Raw genomic sequence first — 17,834 nt, forward strand, 5'->3', positions numbered from 1 at the left:
CAATTAGCTCTACTCTAGTAGCAACTAGAACTGCCTCTATATCGATGTATAATTTTGACTCACATTGTTAAGAAGTTTTTTCTGCTGTTGCACTATCCTTCCATACTGTCTTAATTGTACCCCTCCCTCCATGTTTTACCATTCCTGTTATATGTATTTTCAACCATTTTGTTACAATGTAAACCGGCACGATGTACCCACTAATGCCGGTATAAAAAAGGTTTTAAATAAATAAATAAATAGATAGATAGATAAATAGATAAATAAATAATCCGACCCAGAAATTGCCCCAATTAAAAACCTAAGACTTATTTAGACATCCACCCGCTCTTTTCTTGCACTGGTATTACTGTGCCATTTTAGAGAAGTGCTGACTAAAGCAGAAATATCTTATAGGAAACAGACAGATAAAAGATTAAAAAAATATCCATCTACATTCTTTCTGTGTCTGAACTGTGAGAATTGTGCAGATATCAGCAAGAGGGATTAACTCACACACTAACAGACTGGGCAGAAGGTACTTATAAACTGTATTCTGGACTCCTGACACCGACTGGTACTTCAACTATTCCAAAAATGGACAACTAAAGTTTATAATGCACGATGGAGACTTGCTTACCTCTCGACTAACACCCCCTGGACCCATGGTTGAAAAATGACCTCTGACTGACAAAGGGTGACTTGGGCCACCTCTAAAACGGAGGGGGGTCAACATGGGAACAACACAGCTAAGAGGAGCTATGGAAGAGGGCGATGTAAAATCCATCCCCAAATATTCCACAGTGCACTGCCCTCTGATTAGCATTCTGATAAGGATTCCGAAATTAAGATACCTTGGTCTTTTCTACTTTACCCCATGCCAGTCACTACAGCACTCCAGGGACTGCCAGCCCCGGTTGGCTACCCTGAGGACTCCATATAACCAAACATTCTAGCCAAATCGCTGGGATAGATTGGATGATTGCATTGAATCGGGTTAAAATATTTCCCACTTCTGTATTTGTCATGGGGAGGGATACACTAGCAGAGACCGTGCTCCTTCTGGTCTTTTTTTCATGACAAAGCTTATTGAATTTTCTCATCCAATACCACCTTTGCAGCTTTTCCCTGACGTGGTGATCTGTGGAAGGATGAATTCAAGTTGCTGGCTGCCTCGCATTGATCTCTGGTTTTCCTGGGCCTCAGGATTTTGTGCTGCAGGTCAACCATTCCATCTCACTCCATGGTAACTGTTATGAGAAAATATGCACCGCAGACCTCAGTCCAACGAGAAATAACCAGGGAGATAAATACCAAAATTCCAGGAAAGGAAAGCAAGGCTGCTACCCAGTCCTAATGTCCCAGCAGCGTGGACATTCTGCTGGCGCGTTGCCTTTGGTGTGCTCTGAAACAATGAGGGCGTGGCCATGAATTATGGATGGGGCTGCTCTGGTTTTATGCAATCAATGCAGCCAGGCTGAACTAAAGCAAATTGGTTTCGTTCCCTCGAGGACCTGGGCAAATATTCCCAGCCACTTTCAGCTGCAGACTTGCAAAAATCAGTCATAAAACAGCATTAGCTTTTCAAAGCAAGAAAATTAGCAGGGCACCAGGGAGTGCCAATTAAAAACCACTGGGGTCTGCTGAGACCTCAGCGAGCAGTACGGCTCAACAAAATAAGAAGGGAAAAAAAAGATCCCAATACACGGGGGGACACGGGCACATGAAGATGAGCGTTCTCTTGCTTCTCCGCCACCAGCCTTAAAAGCAGACCAGGATGTTGAAGTAATATGAAGCAAAGCTTGATTTATTAAATCAAGAGAAGGGCGACCAAAATGATAAAGGGGATGATGGAACAGCTCCCCTATGAGGAAAGGCTAAAGAGGTTAAGGCTGTTCAGTTTGGAGAAGAGACGGCTGAGGGGGGATATGATAGAGGTCTTTAAAATCAAATGTGAATCGGTTATTTACTCTTTCGGATAATAGAAAGCAGGGCCGCCATCAGGAATTTTGAGGCCCCATACAGCCAAAATGTCTGGGCCACAAGCATTCAGTGGATAAAGTATATGCAACAATGTTTATACCTATGTGTAAACTCCACCATAGGTGTAAAAAAATAAAAACAAGTCAACAAACTCAAATCACTTAGATAAATGCACAGTATCTGAGAAATCCAGTGGGTTCTATCCAATAAAGCAGTTCAGTGTGAGTACTGAATTGTGTCCATCTCGACTCATAGTGGAAATAACAGCAAATTCAGGTTTATGAAGCAATCAGTCTTCTTACTTTCTGATTTGCAAAATCTTTAATTAAGTCTTTGTAACTGAGTTGTCTGGCAAGCTCATGCTCAATAGAGAGAATTGCCAGGCCGTTTAGACGTTGTTCACTCATTGTAGAACGCAGATAGTTCTTGATTGATGAAAGTTTGCTAAATGCCCTCTCTCCTTCCGCCACTGAAAGTGGGAGGGTGGTGAAAATCCGAAGAGCAATACACACCTCTCCGAATATTCCTTGAAGCTCTAGTTTGTAGATTGAGTTAAGCAAATCTAAGGGACCCATGTCTTCTGGAAATGTAGCTTCGTACACTTTCCGAAGATGTTGCAGCTCACTGAGTAAAGATGATGTAAAATCTTCAGGGTATGCTGAGATCAATTCCTCAGTCGATGCCATCAGATCTTCTTCACTCATTGTTCTCACTTTTAAGATTGGAGAAAATAGCTTGCAGACTTCCTCCATAGACTGGAAGCGTTGATGAAGGTCAGAAATTATTGTGTCCATTGCCACAAGGAAGACATTAGCTTTAAAATGATCTTCAGGATCTATTGCATCATGATGCCTTGACTTTATTTGCCGCAATTGTTGAGGGTTCAGTAGTTCCTTGGGAATCTCCATGCAATCTGCCACAGCTTTAGCTTCAGAAAGTAAAACAGGCCACTTTTCTCGAAGCAGTTTCATCTCTTCAGAGAGAGCTTTAATGTTAGCGACACCAATTTCCATAGAAATAGACCTTGATTGAAGTATTTTGTTTCTCTCCTCGAAGCTGGTAAGCACTTTTACCCAGAATGTTGCTAAAACCACTGCCCGAAAGGATAAAAAATAGTCATATAGACCTTGGGCATCTGAATGCGCATCATTTGTGAGTTTTCTGGATGCAAGAACTTTTTCCAGAGCCTTTAAAATGCTTGGCAGATTCTGCGCAATTGGACGTACAGCCTCTATTCTTGAACTCCACCGAGTGTCACTTAAACCATGCAGGGACCTTCCGTTTTTGAGAGCCAGATTTGTGATGGTACATTCTTTGGGGTTATCAGAATTTACTAGAGACAAATAATGAACATTTGCTAGTAATCAAGGTCTATGATAAACTGCTTACTATGTATAAGGCCATGTTCCAACTGTGTTCTATATAACAAAGAAAGTCTGTTGCAAAATCATTTTAGTAGCTGCTGCTTATAATAAAAAAATGCATTTAATCAAGAAAAGAGAAAAAAAGTGCTTCTCGCACATAAAAAACTGTCTTACTATGCTTTGGGCCTTCCCGATCATACACATTATGTGCTTGATTACGGAAGCCGAAAATTCAATGTAAACCCTCCCTCATGTGGCCATTCATTCAGCGGTTGACTTGTTAGGCCTAGTTCACACTAATAAATAGATAATGCACCAGCCCCCCAGTAATAAATAGATAATACACCAGACGTCCCCCCAGTAATAAATAGATAATGCACCAGCTCCCCCCAGTAATAAATAGATAATGCACCAGACGTCCCCCCAGTAATAAATAGATAATGCACCGGCAAAACAAACTTGTTACTTACCCTTTGCGCTCCGGGGGCTCCGCGGCTCCTCGGCCTCCAGCTAGCAAGCAGACAGCGACGGCCCGCGCGCTTTGCCGGCGCATACTGTCTGACGCGGCGGTGACGTCACAGCCGCGTCAGACAGTGAACGCTGGCAGGACAGAGCGTGCGGACGAGTCTCTGTCTGCGGTGCTCTGTAAATCAATGCTATGTGTGTCTAAAAGACACGCATAGCATTGATTCTCTCCCTTCTCTGGGGCCCGCACCCAGGGCCGGCTCCAGGTTTCAGTAGGCCCCTGGGCGACAGACTGTCGGAGAGAGCCTCAGTGGGCCTCTTTGCCATGAACTAATACATCCCCCAAGCGCACCTGCCGCCTGGCGGCTGCGGGCCCCCATATGTGGCAGTAGATCCTGGGGCCCCATACTGCAGGCCCAAGAATACTGCCCTGATGGCGGCCCTGATAGAAAGACTAGGGGGCACTCCTTGAAGTTAGCATGGGGCACATTTAAGACTAATCGGAGAAAATTCTTTTTCACTCAACGCACAATTACGTGACAGGTGTTGGTCACGGTGACCAACAGCAGCCATGTGACATTTCTCCGAGAGCGGAAGCCTCCCCCGAGGCCCTCGGCTTAAGTGCTGCTTTTGAATTTTCCCCGCAGCACTTCTCCCGTGCCCCGCCGCCTCCATTTGCACCTGCCCCGCTTGCATTTTTGCCAGTGGGAGGCAGCCAGCACACTTCCTGCCACTGCCTCACCACGGACTGAATGCCTGCCTCCCAGCTCCCACAGCTTTCCTCTGCGGCAGGCTCCTTTCATTCTCAAGCCGCCTTCCTACCCAAATGGCCACCCCCTCCCTCCAAAGCAGCGCTTCTCAACCTGTCTCCCGCTGTTCTTCCCCCCTTTTCCCTCGCCGAGCGAGAGGGACAATCTTCCACTGCTGCCGTTGCCACCCGGGCTATCAGCACATTCAAGCCTGGATGGGAACGGCAGCAGTGCTAGTGGAGGATGGCAACTGCGGCTGGGCCTTTGCTTCTTCCCGCACCTGCCCCCCTGGCCTGGAACAAGAAGTGATGTGCAGTGGGGTGCGCGGGAAAAAGAAAGAACCATGCCGCACCAAAAAGTAGCGTCGGGCTGCGTCAGCCCCGGGCAATAGCGTGCGCCTGAAGCAAAATCAGAAGCAGCCAGAAATCGGCACAGGAGACAGCAGAATTAGCCTCCCGTGGCCAATGGGATTCTTCTTTCTTGGCATGCGGGGACTAGAGGAAGAGGCTGCTGCAGCTACTATTTGTGCTCGGGGGGGGGGGGGGGGGGGCAGGAAATGAGAGAAAGCCAGCCAGCCAGTAAGTGAGAGAATGTATGTGTATGTATGTATGTGTGATTGAGAGTGTGAATGTGTAACTGTGAGTGAGAGCCTGTATGTGAGAGCATTTGATTGAGATCATCTATGTAAAGTGTGTGAGAGAGAGCATGTGTGTGATTGAGAGAAACTGTCAGAGAGGTGATGTGTGTGTGAGTGTGTGTGTGTGTGTGTGTATAGGAGAGACAATGGAAGTGACTGGTCAGGGAGATGACTGGAATGTGTCTGTGTGAGAGAGAGAAAGTGATTATGGGAATGAGAAGCCTGTGTATGTGAAGAGAGCTAGCATAGGTGTGAGAAACATGTGTGTGTGTGAGACACAGTATGGGAGTGAGAAGCATATATATGTAAGACAGAACATGGAAGTGGGAAGCCTGTGTGTGTGTGTGCATGAGAGAGAGAGAGAGAGAGTGACTGTTCGGGAAGGTGACTGGTGTGTTTGTGTGTGTGTGTGTGTGTGTGTGTGTGTGTGTGTGTGTGTGTGTGTGTGTGTAAGAGAAAAACTGGTCAGGAGATGATTGGTGTGTGAGAGACAGAAACTGGTATGTGAGTGTGACTGGTATGTGTGTGTGAGAGAGAAAGAAAGTAATTATGGGAATGAGAAGCCTGTGCATGTGGCGAGAGCTAGCATAGGAGTAAGAAACCTGGGTGTGTGTGAGACACAGCATGGGAGTGAGAAGCCTGGGGAAGGTGACTGGTGTGTATGTAAGAGAAAGACTGGTCGGGAGATGATTGGTGTGTGAAAGACAGAAACTGGTCATGGGGGTTTAACTGGTATGTTTTTTTGTGAGAGACAGAGAGACTGGTCGTGGGCCCTAAGGAAGAGGACCATGAGTACAGAGCTTCAGCCACTACTGCTTCTGATGTGTGCTACTGGACTGCATGGAAGAGGAGTAGGAGAGCTGATGGAGGGGGTTAGTAAAGGTGGCTTTTTAAGTTTATTTTTCTTGACTGACTGCCATTTTAATTACTGAATATTATGTGATGTCTGCTGTTTTGAAATATTTTATTGGTGTTTGGAGAATTTTAAATAATTTTTATGAGTTTTTAATTGTTGGATATTATTCTGTTCATAGTTGTCCTTTATTCTGCTTATTAGTATAGTTATACAATTATTTCTGTGTTGGGATCTATAGCTGCTTGGCTAGTTCTGTTTTCCTAATAGGAGGTGTATTGGTGTTTAGGGCCTGATTTAATATTTGTAGTTGCCTTTTCATAGGTAGGGTTGTTACTGTTTGAGTGCATTCCATAATACAAGTGTAACTGTGTGCGGATTAGTTTATGTGCATTACTGCAGATCCTGGGAGTATGTTAGGTCGGTTCTGTGTATGTGACCGAGGTGAGGTATTTTACTGTATCAGTCTTATTTGTTGTATTTTCTCAAGAGGACATGCAATAGTGATAAACTGCTGTCTTTTCATAAGTAGGGCTATTGAGCCTGGTAGTTGGAGTTTTGTTGCTATTACTGCGATGACACTAGAACCAGAATATATTTTTTGTAAGGTGAGTTGTATGGGGAATGTCATAATTTTGCTTTACATCCATAATTGTGGGTCAGGGGGGTTTCTGTGGATGCAAACTGTACTTTTACATTTAGCTTTATGATGGTCATGTGTTCAGTGTGTCTCGTATGTAAGAACCATCTGTCAGGTGTGTCCCGACAGAAAAAAGGTTAAGAACCACTGTGCTAGAGAACAACTAATTCATGACCATCTCAAGGTGACTGGAATTAAAGGTATGGAGAAACGGGGATTTTTTTTCTATCCTTATTAGTTTTAATTATTAGAAAAGGAATGATGAATAAAACGGAAAATGTCATAATGCCTCTGTATCGCTCCATGGTGAGACCGCACCTTGAATACTGTGTACAATTCTAGTCGCCGCATCTCAAAAAAGATATAATTGCGATGGAGAAGGTACAGAGAAGGGCTACCAAAATGATAAGGGGAATGGAACAACTCCCCTATGAGGAAAGACTAAAGAGGTTAGGACTTTTCAACTTGGAGAAGAGACGACTGAGGGGGGATATGATAGAGGTGTTTAAAATCATGAGAGGTCTAGAACAGGTAGATGTGAATCGGTTATTTACTCTTTCGGATAGTAGAAAGACTAGGGGACACTCCATGAAGTTAGCATGGGGCACATTTAAAACTAATAGGAGAAAGTTCTTTTTTACTCAACGCACAATTAAACTCTGGAATTTGTTGCCAGAGAATGTGGTTCGTGCAGTTAGTATAGCTGTGTTTAAAAAAGGATTGGATAAGTTCTTGGAGGAGAAGTCCATTACCTGCTATTAAGTTCACTTAGAGAATAGCCACTGCCATTAGCAACGGTTACATGGAATAGACTTAGTTTTTGGGTACTTGCCAGGTTCTTATGGCCTGGATTGGCCACTGTTGGAAACAGGATGCTGGGCTTGATGGACCCTTGGTCTGACCCAGTATGGCATTTTCTTATTATTTGATGTCTGCTCTTTTTGAAATATTTTATTGGTGTTAGGGAAATTTTCAAAAATTTGTATATGAGTTAAATTACTGGAGGATCTATTCATCAGCAGTTTTGAAATATATATTTTTTGTATGATTTTCCTATTGTGATTGATGTTTTATAGTTCTTGACTTTATTGTTTGATGTTTTATGAGGAATGATGGTATTTTCTGTTTTTCCATTGCTACATTACATACAGTCTAACTTCTTGTGATTTCCAGTTCAGTTTGTCTGTGTATTTCTGTGTATATGTTATGGTCCCTTTATTCTGTATTTGGTGACTCACCAACATGTATGTGTAATTGGGTACCCATGGGCCAGTATGGAGAAAAATCCCCCAGGCCACTATTTTCCCATAATCCGCCCCTGCTTAGGAGCCTTTTTCCTGCCACAGACAGATGTAAGTCATTTTTGACACAGAGCCTTTTACTGTTCCATACTTGGTCCCAGCCCCCAATATATCCAAAACTTTGTTCCTTACACCAGGTTTTGAGCCATGCATTGAAGTTATCAATATGGCTTAGCCTCTCCTTCCCCTTTCCACGAACAGGTAACACTTCTGAAAAGGCAATAGTCTTCGTCATGTGCCTAATCTGCTTCCTCAGAATCTGGAAATCTCTCTGTACCACTTGGATGCTGTTTCTAGCAAGGTCATTGCTTCCCAGGTGGATGTTAATGTCAACTTCAAAATCCTTATTTTCTTCACTGACGGGCGCTCGTCGGCTCTCCCGCGGGTTTTTCTGTATCGGCCTGTAATTGCATTGACTATCCTATTTGCATTTCTACTAGCTGAGGACCTGGAAGGCATTTAACTATAGTGTTTGCCTTCAAAAGAATTCCCAAATCCGTGTCTCTGATGACTGAGTCTCCCAGCAGAATTAGTTTTCTCTTATGGATTTTGGTTGCCTTATGGAATTTCTGGATGCATTGGGTTTCTTCTTTCCTTTCAGATACCATTTCACTCTCTATTGCTAAAGCTTCTTCATTTTCCAATACAGAAAAGGCATTTTGTACTTGAATATCTTGAGAGAATGGGTATCTCTGCAACGCAGGTTTTATCTTACTGGAGCCCACTGTAATCCATTTATTCTTGGGTTTCTGGATGCTCTGTGCAAATGGGGGGGAGGGCATCAATTGTGAAGAATGGGTGTCTTTGGGTCACAGATCTTATCTTACCTGAGCCCACTATAAACCAATTGTTTCTGGGTTCTGAATCTTCTGGGGTAGTGGGAGAAAGAATCCTGAATGCTGTAAAGTGGGTGAGGTTTTCTTGCTGGTTGCTGATTCCTTTTTTATTGTAGCTAATTTAGATTTAAGGTGAGTCAACTCCTTTTCTACCTTAATTATCTGGGATCTAGCAGAAAAGTGTTCTGCATTTTCATTATTGGGTCCTTTGAGGGAACTGCTCAGATTTAAACACTAAAGTGTAGATTTTATATTTTGTTTGTTATAGTGTGAAGTTTAAATTGCTTTTATAGTTTTAGAGAATTAAGGGAACCCCCCCCCCCCTAACTTTCAGTGGATTAGATAAACTCACAATAAGTATATACCAAGGAATATTTTTTTCACCGATAGCCTTGACTGTTAAAGGCCCTCCCTCCCTACCCCTCTGCCCGCCCACCCCAGGGCTTGCACTTCTAATATACTCCTGCTGGGGTACATAATTGCAGTAATTGGTAACAAGATAATTTGCTAATTCTTTATCAGATTCAAGGAATTTTCTTTCAAATCAAATAAACATAATGACTATTATTCACTGTATCTACTGTGATACTTTTATCTTGAGGCAAACCATCTGGAAGCTTATGGCTTGTCCCATTTTTCACAGCTCTCTTCCATGAAAATGTGTACTTAACTTAGGGAGCCCTTCTGGGAAGGATATACCTGCAAAGACATTGGACTTGCCCCTGCAATTCTCAAGACTTTGTGGCTACTATTGATTAGGATCAGCATGGAATGATCTCAGCCATTTCCTGTACAAAGCCCACGAAGGAGAGGTCATCATGAGGAACTTCCTTCTGTCTGGTGGAGGAGAGAGATCAGAAGGCAGACCCATGGACACTTCATCTCAAGAGACATCTTAGAGCTGTAGCGGTGACTTCCAGGAATACTAAAAACCTGACTCACTGTACTCAGCAGGGAAGGGTTCTCTTGTGCTTTTGTCTTCAGCCAGTGGGTCATGGACTAGTCCAACTTGATGTTGTGTCCTGGACCCCAAGGAACCTTGACCTCTCAGAGAAGCTTCCTCCTCTGAGGAGCCAGAAATTAGCAATGGGCTGGCAGACACCAACCCCGATGCCCTTTTGGGCATCGGCATCAATGCAGACAGGTGAGCACTTGAAGGGAGTCAAGCAGCAGCTCGAAGAACTCTGATGCCGGTCTCAGTGCCCTCGATACCTTGGCATCAAGTTCTCGCCTTTTCCATGGTCTGCTGAATCCTTTTCTCTAGTTTCTCCACAAAAATTGCCAATGGAACTACAAGAAAGAACACACCGGACCCCATAATGGACAGCCAAAGCTGAAGGAAAAATGCACGAAAAAAACAGGAAAATTAGGACTTACCTGATAATTTTCATTCCTGTAGTACCAAGGATCAGTCCAGACTGCTGGGTTATGCCTCCCGTCCAGCAGATGGAGTCAGAGAGAAACTGAAAAGGCACCACTGATATACCCTGGTGCGCCCCCTGCGATCCTTCAGTATAATCCATAACAAAGCAGTATGAAAATTAGAAAACTATGGCAAACTCTGTGACTAGATCAAGATAAAGATGAAAAGTATGAACATGTGGAAAACGAGGAAACCATGCAGTCAACCATACAAAAAAGAACAAGTACCCGTAAAAACGGAACCCGAAAAAAAAAGAACAACAGTTGTGGGACTTTATACTCTTCACTGATATGGGCGGGCGTCTGGACTGATCCTTGGTACTACAGGAATGAAAATTATCAGGTAAGTCCTAATTTTCCTTTCCCTGTACGTACCAGGATCAGTCCAGACTGCTGGGAAGTACCCAAGCTGCCCTAAACGGGGTGGGACCCTGACAGTCCCGCACGAAGCACACCACTGCCAAAGGAGTCCACCGTCGGAGCGCGCACGTCCAAACGGTAATGTCTCGCAAATGTGTGCAACGTCTTCCAAGTAGCCGCTCGGCAAATTTCCTGTGAGGAGATAAAACCACTCTCTGCCCAAGACGCCGCCTGGGAGCGCAGAGAATGAGCCTTAAGACCCTCCGGAACGGCGCGACCTTGGGAAATGTAAGTAGAAACAATCGCCTCTTTCAACCAGCGTGCTATCATAGCTTTCGAAGCTTTATTCCCTTTCTTTGGACCACCCCACAAGACAAACAGATGATCAGACAACCGAAAAGGGTTGGTAACGTCCAGGTACCGCAAGAGCGTCCTTCGAACATCCAACTTGCGAAGTTCCGGTTGCCGCGACGCCTCCGCTCCGTCAACCGCAAAGGCCGGTAGGTCCACCGTCTGGTTGACATGAAAAGCGGAAACTACCTTAGGCAAAAACGAGGGAACGGTACGTAGAGAAACCCCCGAATTAGAAATACGGAGAAAAGGTTCCCTACAAGACAACGCCTGAAGTTCCAAGATTCGGCGAGCCGAACAAATAGCGACGAGAAAAACAGTTTTGAGAGTGAGATCCTTGAGAGTAGCCCTTCGTAGGGGTTCAAACGGAGAAGTACAAAGACCCCGGAGAACCAAATTTAAACTCCAAGAAGGACAGATAGGTCGTACCGGGGGTCGCAAATGCTTAACTCCTTTTAAAAATCGTGCAACGTCCGGATGCATGGCAATGGAAATTCCGTCAAGTTTACCGCGGTAACAGCCTAAGGCTGCCACCTGCACACGCAGAGAATTATAAGATAAACCCTTCTTTAGATCCTCTTGCAAAAAAGTCAGAATATGAGACACCGTAGCCTTCCGCGACGGCACCTCCAGACCCTGACACCAGGAGTCAAAAACTCTCCATACCCTGACATAAGCAACCGAGGTAGAGGGTTTACGAGCCTGCAGAAGAGTAGTAATGACCGACTCCGGATATCCTTTCTTTCTCAATTGCCGCCTCTCATAAGCCAAGCCGCTAGACAAAAGCGATCGGCCTGGTTGAAAAATACTGGACCCTGCCGAAGGAGCCGAGGCAGATGCCCGAGACGCAAGGGGCCGTCCACCGCTAGATTGATGAGGTCGGCGAACCACGGCCTCCTTGGCCACTCCGGGGCTACGAGAACGACGGGTCCCGCGTGGGATTCTATTCGCCGCAATATTTTCCCCACCAACGGCCACGGTGGAAACACATACAGAAGAACGTGCGTGGGCCAGGGAAGAACTAGCGCGTCCACGCCCTCCGACCCGTGTTCCCTTCGGCGACTGAAGAAGCGAGCTGCCTTGGCATTCAAACGAGTTGCCATGAGGTCCAACCGTGGAGTTCCCCACCGGCGGCAGATGAGTCTGAGTGCCTCGGGAGATAGTTCCCACTCTCCCGGATCTAGGCGTTGCCTGCTGAGATAGTCTGCTTGAACGTTGTCGACTCCTGCGATGTGAGACGCCGCAATCCGAGACAGGTGCTGCTCTGCCCACACCATCAATTGGCTGGCTTCGGTTGCCACCGGTAGACTCCGTGTACCGCCTTGCCGATTTATATACGCTACCGTGGTTGCGTTGTTGGACAAAACCCGAACTGCTCTGTCCCGAATCAAAGGCAGAAAATGTTGTAGCGCTAGGCGAACCGCCCTTGTTTCCAAACGATTGATAGACCACTTGGTTTGAGAAGGCGTCCAACGTCCCTGAGCGGACTGAGACTGACAGACTGCTCCCCAGCCCGTCAGACTGGCATCGGTCGTGACAATAATCCATTGGGGTGGCTCCAAATCGGTACCTTGGAGCAAGTGGACCGGATCCAACCACCACTGCAAACTGGTCCGCGCTGGGGGTAAGAGTGGCAAAGGTATCTGAAACTCTTCCGATTTGGGGTCCCAACGAGACAGAAGGGCCCTCTGTAGCGGCCGCATATGCGCAAAAGACCACGGAACCAAATCCAGAGTGGACGCCATATATCCAAGGACCTGTAAGTAATCCCATACCACTGGCAAGGAAAGGGCGAGAAGACGGCGAACGTGCGCCATCAGCCGCTCCATCCTTGCCCGTGGCAGGAAAACCTTCCCCACTTCGGTATCGAACGAGGCGCCCAGAAATTCCAAATTCTGGGAGGGGATCAGATGGCTCTTGGGGTAATTGACTACCCACCCCAAGGAGTGGAGGCAATGGAGAACTGCCTGAATTGCGTCCTCGCAGAGACGGCGCGATTTCGCCCGAATGAGCCAGTCGTCCAAATAAGGGTGTACCAACACTCCGTCTCTCCGAAGACTCGCCGCCACGACCACCATTACCTTGGTGAACACTCTCGGAGCTGTCGCCAGACCGAACGGAAGAGCGCAGAACTGGAAATGAGATCCCAGGACCATAAAGCGCAGAAATCTTTGATGGAACTCTTGGATTCCTATGTGCAAGTAAGCCTCCGTGAGATCTAAGGAAGCCAAATACTCGCCTTTGTGTACCGCGGCGATGACCGAGCGCAGGGCCTCCATCCGAAACCGCGGTATGCGCAAAGCCCTGTTGACCCGCTTGAGATCCAGAATCGGCCGGAACGTGCCCTCCTTTTTGGGAACGATGAAATAGATGGAATAACGGCCTGTGCGCTGTTCGGCGGGCGGCAACTGGCACTATCGCTCCAGCTCCTGTAACCGCTCCAGGGTCTGAGCAATTCGTTGTTGCTTTACTAGAGAACCGCTGGGAGAGATTAGAAACAAATCGCGCAGGGGTTTTGCAAAATCTAAGGCGTATCCGTGAGAGATAATGTCGAGGACCCATTGGTCCGTGGTAATTGTGGCCCATTCCTCCCGAAAGTAAGAGAGTCGTCCTCCGACCTCCGGGACGGAGGAATGGACCGGCGTTCCTTCATTGAGCCGCTTTAGAGGTGGCGAAGGTATGAGACGCCCCTGCGCGGGCCGGCCTTCTACCATGAAAGGAAGGAGTCCATGACTGGGAGCGCGTAGATGGCTGCCTTGTAGCAAAGGAGGAGCCCCTCCCCGATCGAAAACGTCGCTGCCCGCGAAATCGTCCGCGAAAAGTACCCGAAGGGCGAAAAAATCTAGGCCTGTCCTCTGGTAACTTGAACACCTTATTCTCCCCCAAAGACCGGATAAGGTCTTCTAACTCGGTGCCAAATAACAGTTTTCCCCGAAGGGAAAGGAACCGAGTTGGGCCTTGGAGGAAGAATCTGCTGCCCAGTGACGCAGCCAGAGTAACCTCCGAGCCGACACTGCCGAAGACATAGACCGGGCCGAAGTGCGGAGGAGGTCATAGAAGGCATCTGCGGCGTAAGCCACCGCAGATTCTATGCGGTTTGCCTGCTCTGCTTCATCCGGAGGCAGATCCTGAGATGTCAACATCTGTTGTACCCAGCGAAGGGTAGCCCTTTGTACCATGCAACTGCAAACTGCCGCCCGTACTCCCAAGGCTGACACCTCAAAGATGCGTTTAAGCAACGTCTCCAACTTCCGATCTTGAAGATCCCTAAGGGCCGTACCCCCTGTTACGGGAATGGTGGTATGTTTTGCCATGGCAGTGACCGCCGAATCCACCCTTGGCACCCTAAGGAGCTCCAAGGATTCAGTAGGGAGAGGGTAAAGCTTATCCATAGCCCGGCTGACTCTAAGAGTTGCCTCCGGATTATCCCATTCCCGGGACACAAGCTGAAACAGTTTATTGTGAAAAGGAAAAGCATGCGCGGGAGTGCGGAGCCCATCCAAGTCAAAATCCCCTGGCTGGGCATTTGAGTCTATCTGGGGTATTGGAATCTTTAGTTCCCTAAGGACATGAGTAATCAACGGATCCAATTCCTCCTTATGAAATAACCGGAGAATCTGAGGATCATCCCCCTCAACCGGGTCAACAGGGTCTGTACCCCCCACGTCCGTATCAGGATCCGGAGGGGACGGAGCCTGTGAAAGGGGAACCGGAGCTGCAGGCTGTGGTTTTGGAGGGGGAGCCGGAGAAGCCTGCTGCGGGGGTTTAGGAGGAGCCGGAGCTGGATCTCCCAATCCAAAGAGACCTGTAGAAACTCTTCCCTGTTTAGCTGGGCCAGGATTACCCTGATCCCATTCCGTTTCGGCTTCCATATACGCCTTATGGAGCAAAAGAACAAATTGTGAGGTAAAGGGATGAGGTCTTTTCAAGGAACCTCCTTTTGCTCCCCCAGGTGGCAAATCTGGCCCGCGGGGGCTAAGGTCCGGCGGGGACAGAAGGGGGAGGTCCTCCCCTTCTTCGGAGGAAATTGCGTCGCCCTCGAGCTCATTTAAAATGGCCGCCGAATTTTCCAAAATGGCCGCCGCAACCGGAATCGGCAGCGAGGACTGCCGAGATCTGCCCGACGCTGCCCATGCACCAGTCCGAGGGGAAGGGGAGCCCCCGGCCGCGGCTGGCCCCCGCGAGGAGCCCTCACCCCCGGGAAGACACCGGGAGCAAAGGCCCTCGCGGGAGAGCCGGCGGCCGTGATCCCCACACGCCGCACAAACAGTTCCTCGGGGCATTTTTTTTTTTTTTAAGAAAATCCAAAAACGGCACGAAAAACGGCGCGAAAAATGGCGCGAACAAGGGCTGGGTGACAAGCCACCCCTTCCGGAGACCACAGTGAGTACAGCAGGCTGGGACCAAATTACCTCGTTTTTGTTTTTTTTTTGGGTTTTTTTTTTGTTTTTTTTTTTGTTTTTTTTTTTTATTGAGAGCGCTGCCACCGGCAGCTAAGTAAATTACCTCACAAACAATTTATTATTGGAGCCGGTAGGGGGTGTAGTGCACCCGGCTAAACTTTTTCTCCGAGGAATTAAACTTCTCAGGAGTCGGAAAGGGAGAGTGACCGGCCCACCGATTAATTCTCCCCTCCTCTCACTGGGTAGGGCTGAAAGAAACCCCGGGAAAAGGCTGTAGGGCAGTGCCCTGCCTTGCCTGCTACGGCTCCTATTAGCAATACCAAATTAGCAGTACCTCATTAGGTACAAAATATTACCTTGATCCAGACACAGGATTTCTCCTATATACTAATCAAACCTGATAGGGAAACCCCTTCACAATTCAATTTACAGGAGATCAGGACCGCAAGGTTATGCTCTCTCATCTGCTGGAGTCAGAGATATACTGAAGGATCACAGGGGGCGCACCAGGGTATATCAGTGGTGCCTTTTCAGTTTCTCTCTGACTCCATCTGCTGGACGGGAGGCATAACCCAGCAGTCTGGACTGATCCTGGTACGTACAGGGAAATACAAATACTTCAGAAAAGAAGAGGCTCAAATCATGACCTATGGGCTCTGTGAAAAATGAGAGACTGAAGGGATCCTGCGTGGATGTGTGACATAATAGAATGCCGTGGGCATGCCCAGTGAGGCTCAGTCAAAGTTCTAGAAACTTTGATAGAACTTTTCCATGCTGGGCTCCATCACATGATGTCGCCCATGTGTAAGGACTGCCATACTGCTTGTCCTTGAAGAAATTATTTATTTAAGACATTTTTTCCCCTCTCTATCTAATATTCTAGGTGGGGTACAATAAAACGTAATGAATTGCCTTTCAGAACCAGCTGTGAGCTCTGAATGAAGCTCCCTGGCAATCAAATGATCATTTCCCTGGTTGAGGAGCATGCCAAGCCTACTGTGACAGATTGAGTAGACCCCCACACAGGAGCTTGCAAAAATAGAATTAAAACCTGCCGGGCTACAGCTGCAAAAGCTGTGCTTGCTGCAGGGAGGAAGTTGACTGCATTCTCACAGGGTACAGGAATGCAGGAAAGTGCTAACTCCTCAGCCCTGTGCAGAGTCAATCTGTGGGCTGCGTGAGACAGTCAGATCCGTTTAAATTCTGGAAGAAAGCAAGGCTCCCCAGAGAGCTCCCAGGGAGCCGTGCCAACCCCTTCTGCTTTGAGATAGAGAGGAAGCAGAGCACTTCCCTGTATCTTTGTAGGAGAAGCAGCATCGCCAGCAGTCCCCAGAGTCCTACAGGGTCTCCAGGTGGCAGAGGGTGAGAACACAAGTGGGCATTTACAACAAAATGTCCAGCTGGGCTTGGCCTCGAATGTCACTCTCTTAGCTGGCCTGTCACAGGTACCTAGAGTAACAGTTGCCATGACTTCTCCGTTTACAATAAAAGCTGAAAAGAAAATCGTTGTGTGTAGGAGCAGTTGATATGGCCACTTCTATTCCCTGGCCTGTAGATGTAGTCCAATGTACAGCAAATTCACTATATACAGGCCTAGGAAAGGAAATGCCACAAAGCAAGTGAAAGTCAAAAGATTTGGTAAACAATCACAAATTTTAATTTTGTCCAACTACAGGAGCATCTCTTTAAATGACCATTGGCTGTCCAAATCACTACCTTATCCTGGAAACCTTTTACATAAATGGATATTCCCTATCTTTTCTACCAAAAAAAAAGGAACAATAATAATTCTCAATTGTCTAGATTTTTTAAAAATCTCTTTCACATTTAATTTTTTTGGGTATAAGACAACTGCTGAAATAATTAAGACGTAAAGTTAACAGGAGGCTGTGTCAGTATTACAGCTAGACCAGGGCTTCCCAAACCTGTCCTGAGGACCCCCATAGCCCGACTGGTTTTCAGGATGTCCACAACGACTGTGCGCAAGAACATACAAACCGATTTCGTGGATAGTCATTGTGGATATCTTAAAAACCAGACTGCCTGTGGCGGTCACCAGGAGAAAGTTTGGGAAGCCCTGAACTAGAATGCTTGCAGCAGAAGATCTGCTAGAGTAGGGCTGCTGGAAAATCTGCCTTTAATCCATTCATCACTTACCTTCATTCTGTCGTGAAATGCCCCTGCCTCAGGCTTCCAGCAGGAACAGAAGGGTTAGGGAAAATGGTTGAGCTGGACAGACAGCCTGGATCCTCCCTGTCAGTGTATTACCTGTACAGCTTAGGTGATCCTGGAAATATCCCTCTCCACAGGATGCCACGCACTGACCCTCCTTCAGCAGCAGATTGCCCGTGCACGAAATGCACTCAAATCCCGTCTCACAGGTGCCACATGTCTCCTTACAGGCTGCTCGCGCCAAACAAGAGAGCAAATGTTTAGTTCAAAGGGTCATGACAAATAAGCACATAAGTGAGGCAGGAATGTTAGAAGGGCT

The 17,834-nt window shown here is 47.0% G+C and overlaps 1 protein-coding gene across 2 annotated transcripts in view; it reads right to left on the reverse strand.

Moving 5' to 3' along the window:
- The window catches only part of FRAS1 (Fraser extracellular matrix complex subunit 1), an 868,026-nt gene that overhangs the window by 499,926 nt on the left and 350,266 nt on the right, over positions 1-17,834 (reverse strand). For both annotated transcript variants that reach the window (XM_029600388.1, XM_029600395.1), the window contains exon 14: positions 17,612-17,746. In XM_029600388.1, coding sequence (XP_029456248.1) covers positions 17,612-17,746 — 135 coding nt within the window. The remainder of the gene's footprint in view (positions 1-17,611; positions 17,747-17,834) is intronic.

This window comes from Rhinatrema bivittatum, chromosome 1 (genome assembly GCF_901001135.1).
Source record: "Rhinatrema bivittatum chromosome 1, aRhiBiv1.1, whole genome shotgun sequence".
NCBI classification, from domain to species: Eukaryota; Metazoa; Chordata; class Amphibia; order Gymnophiona; family Rhinatrematidae; genus Rhinatrema; species Rhinatrema bivittatum.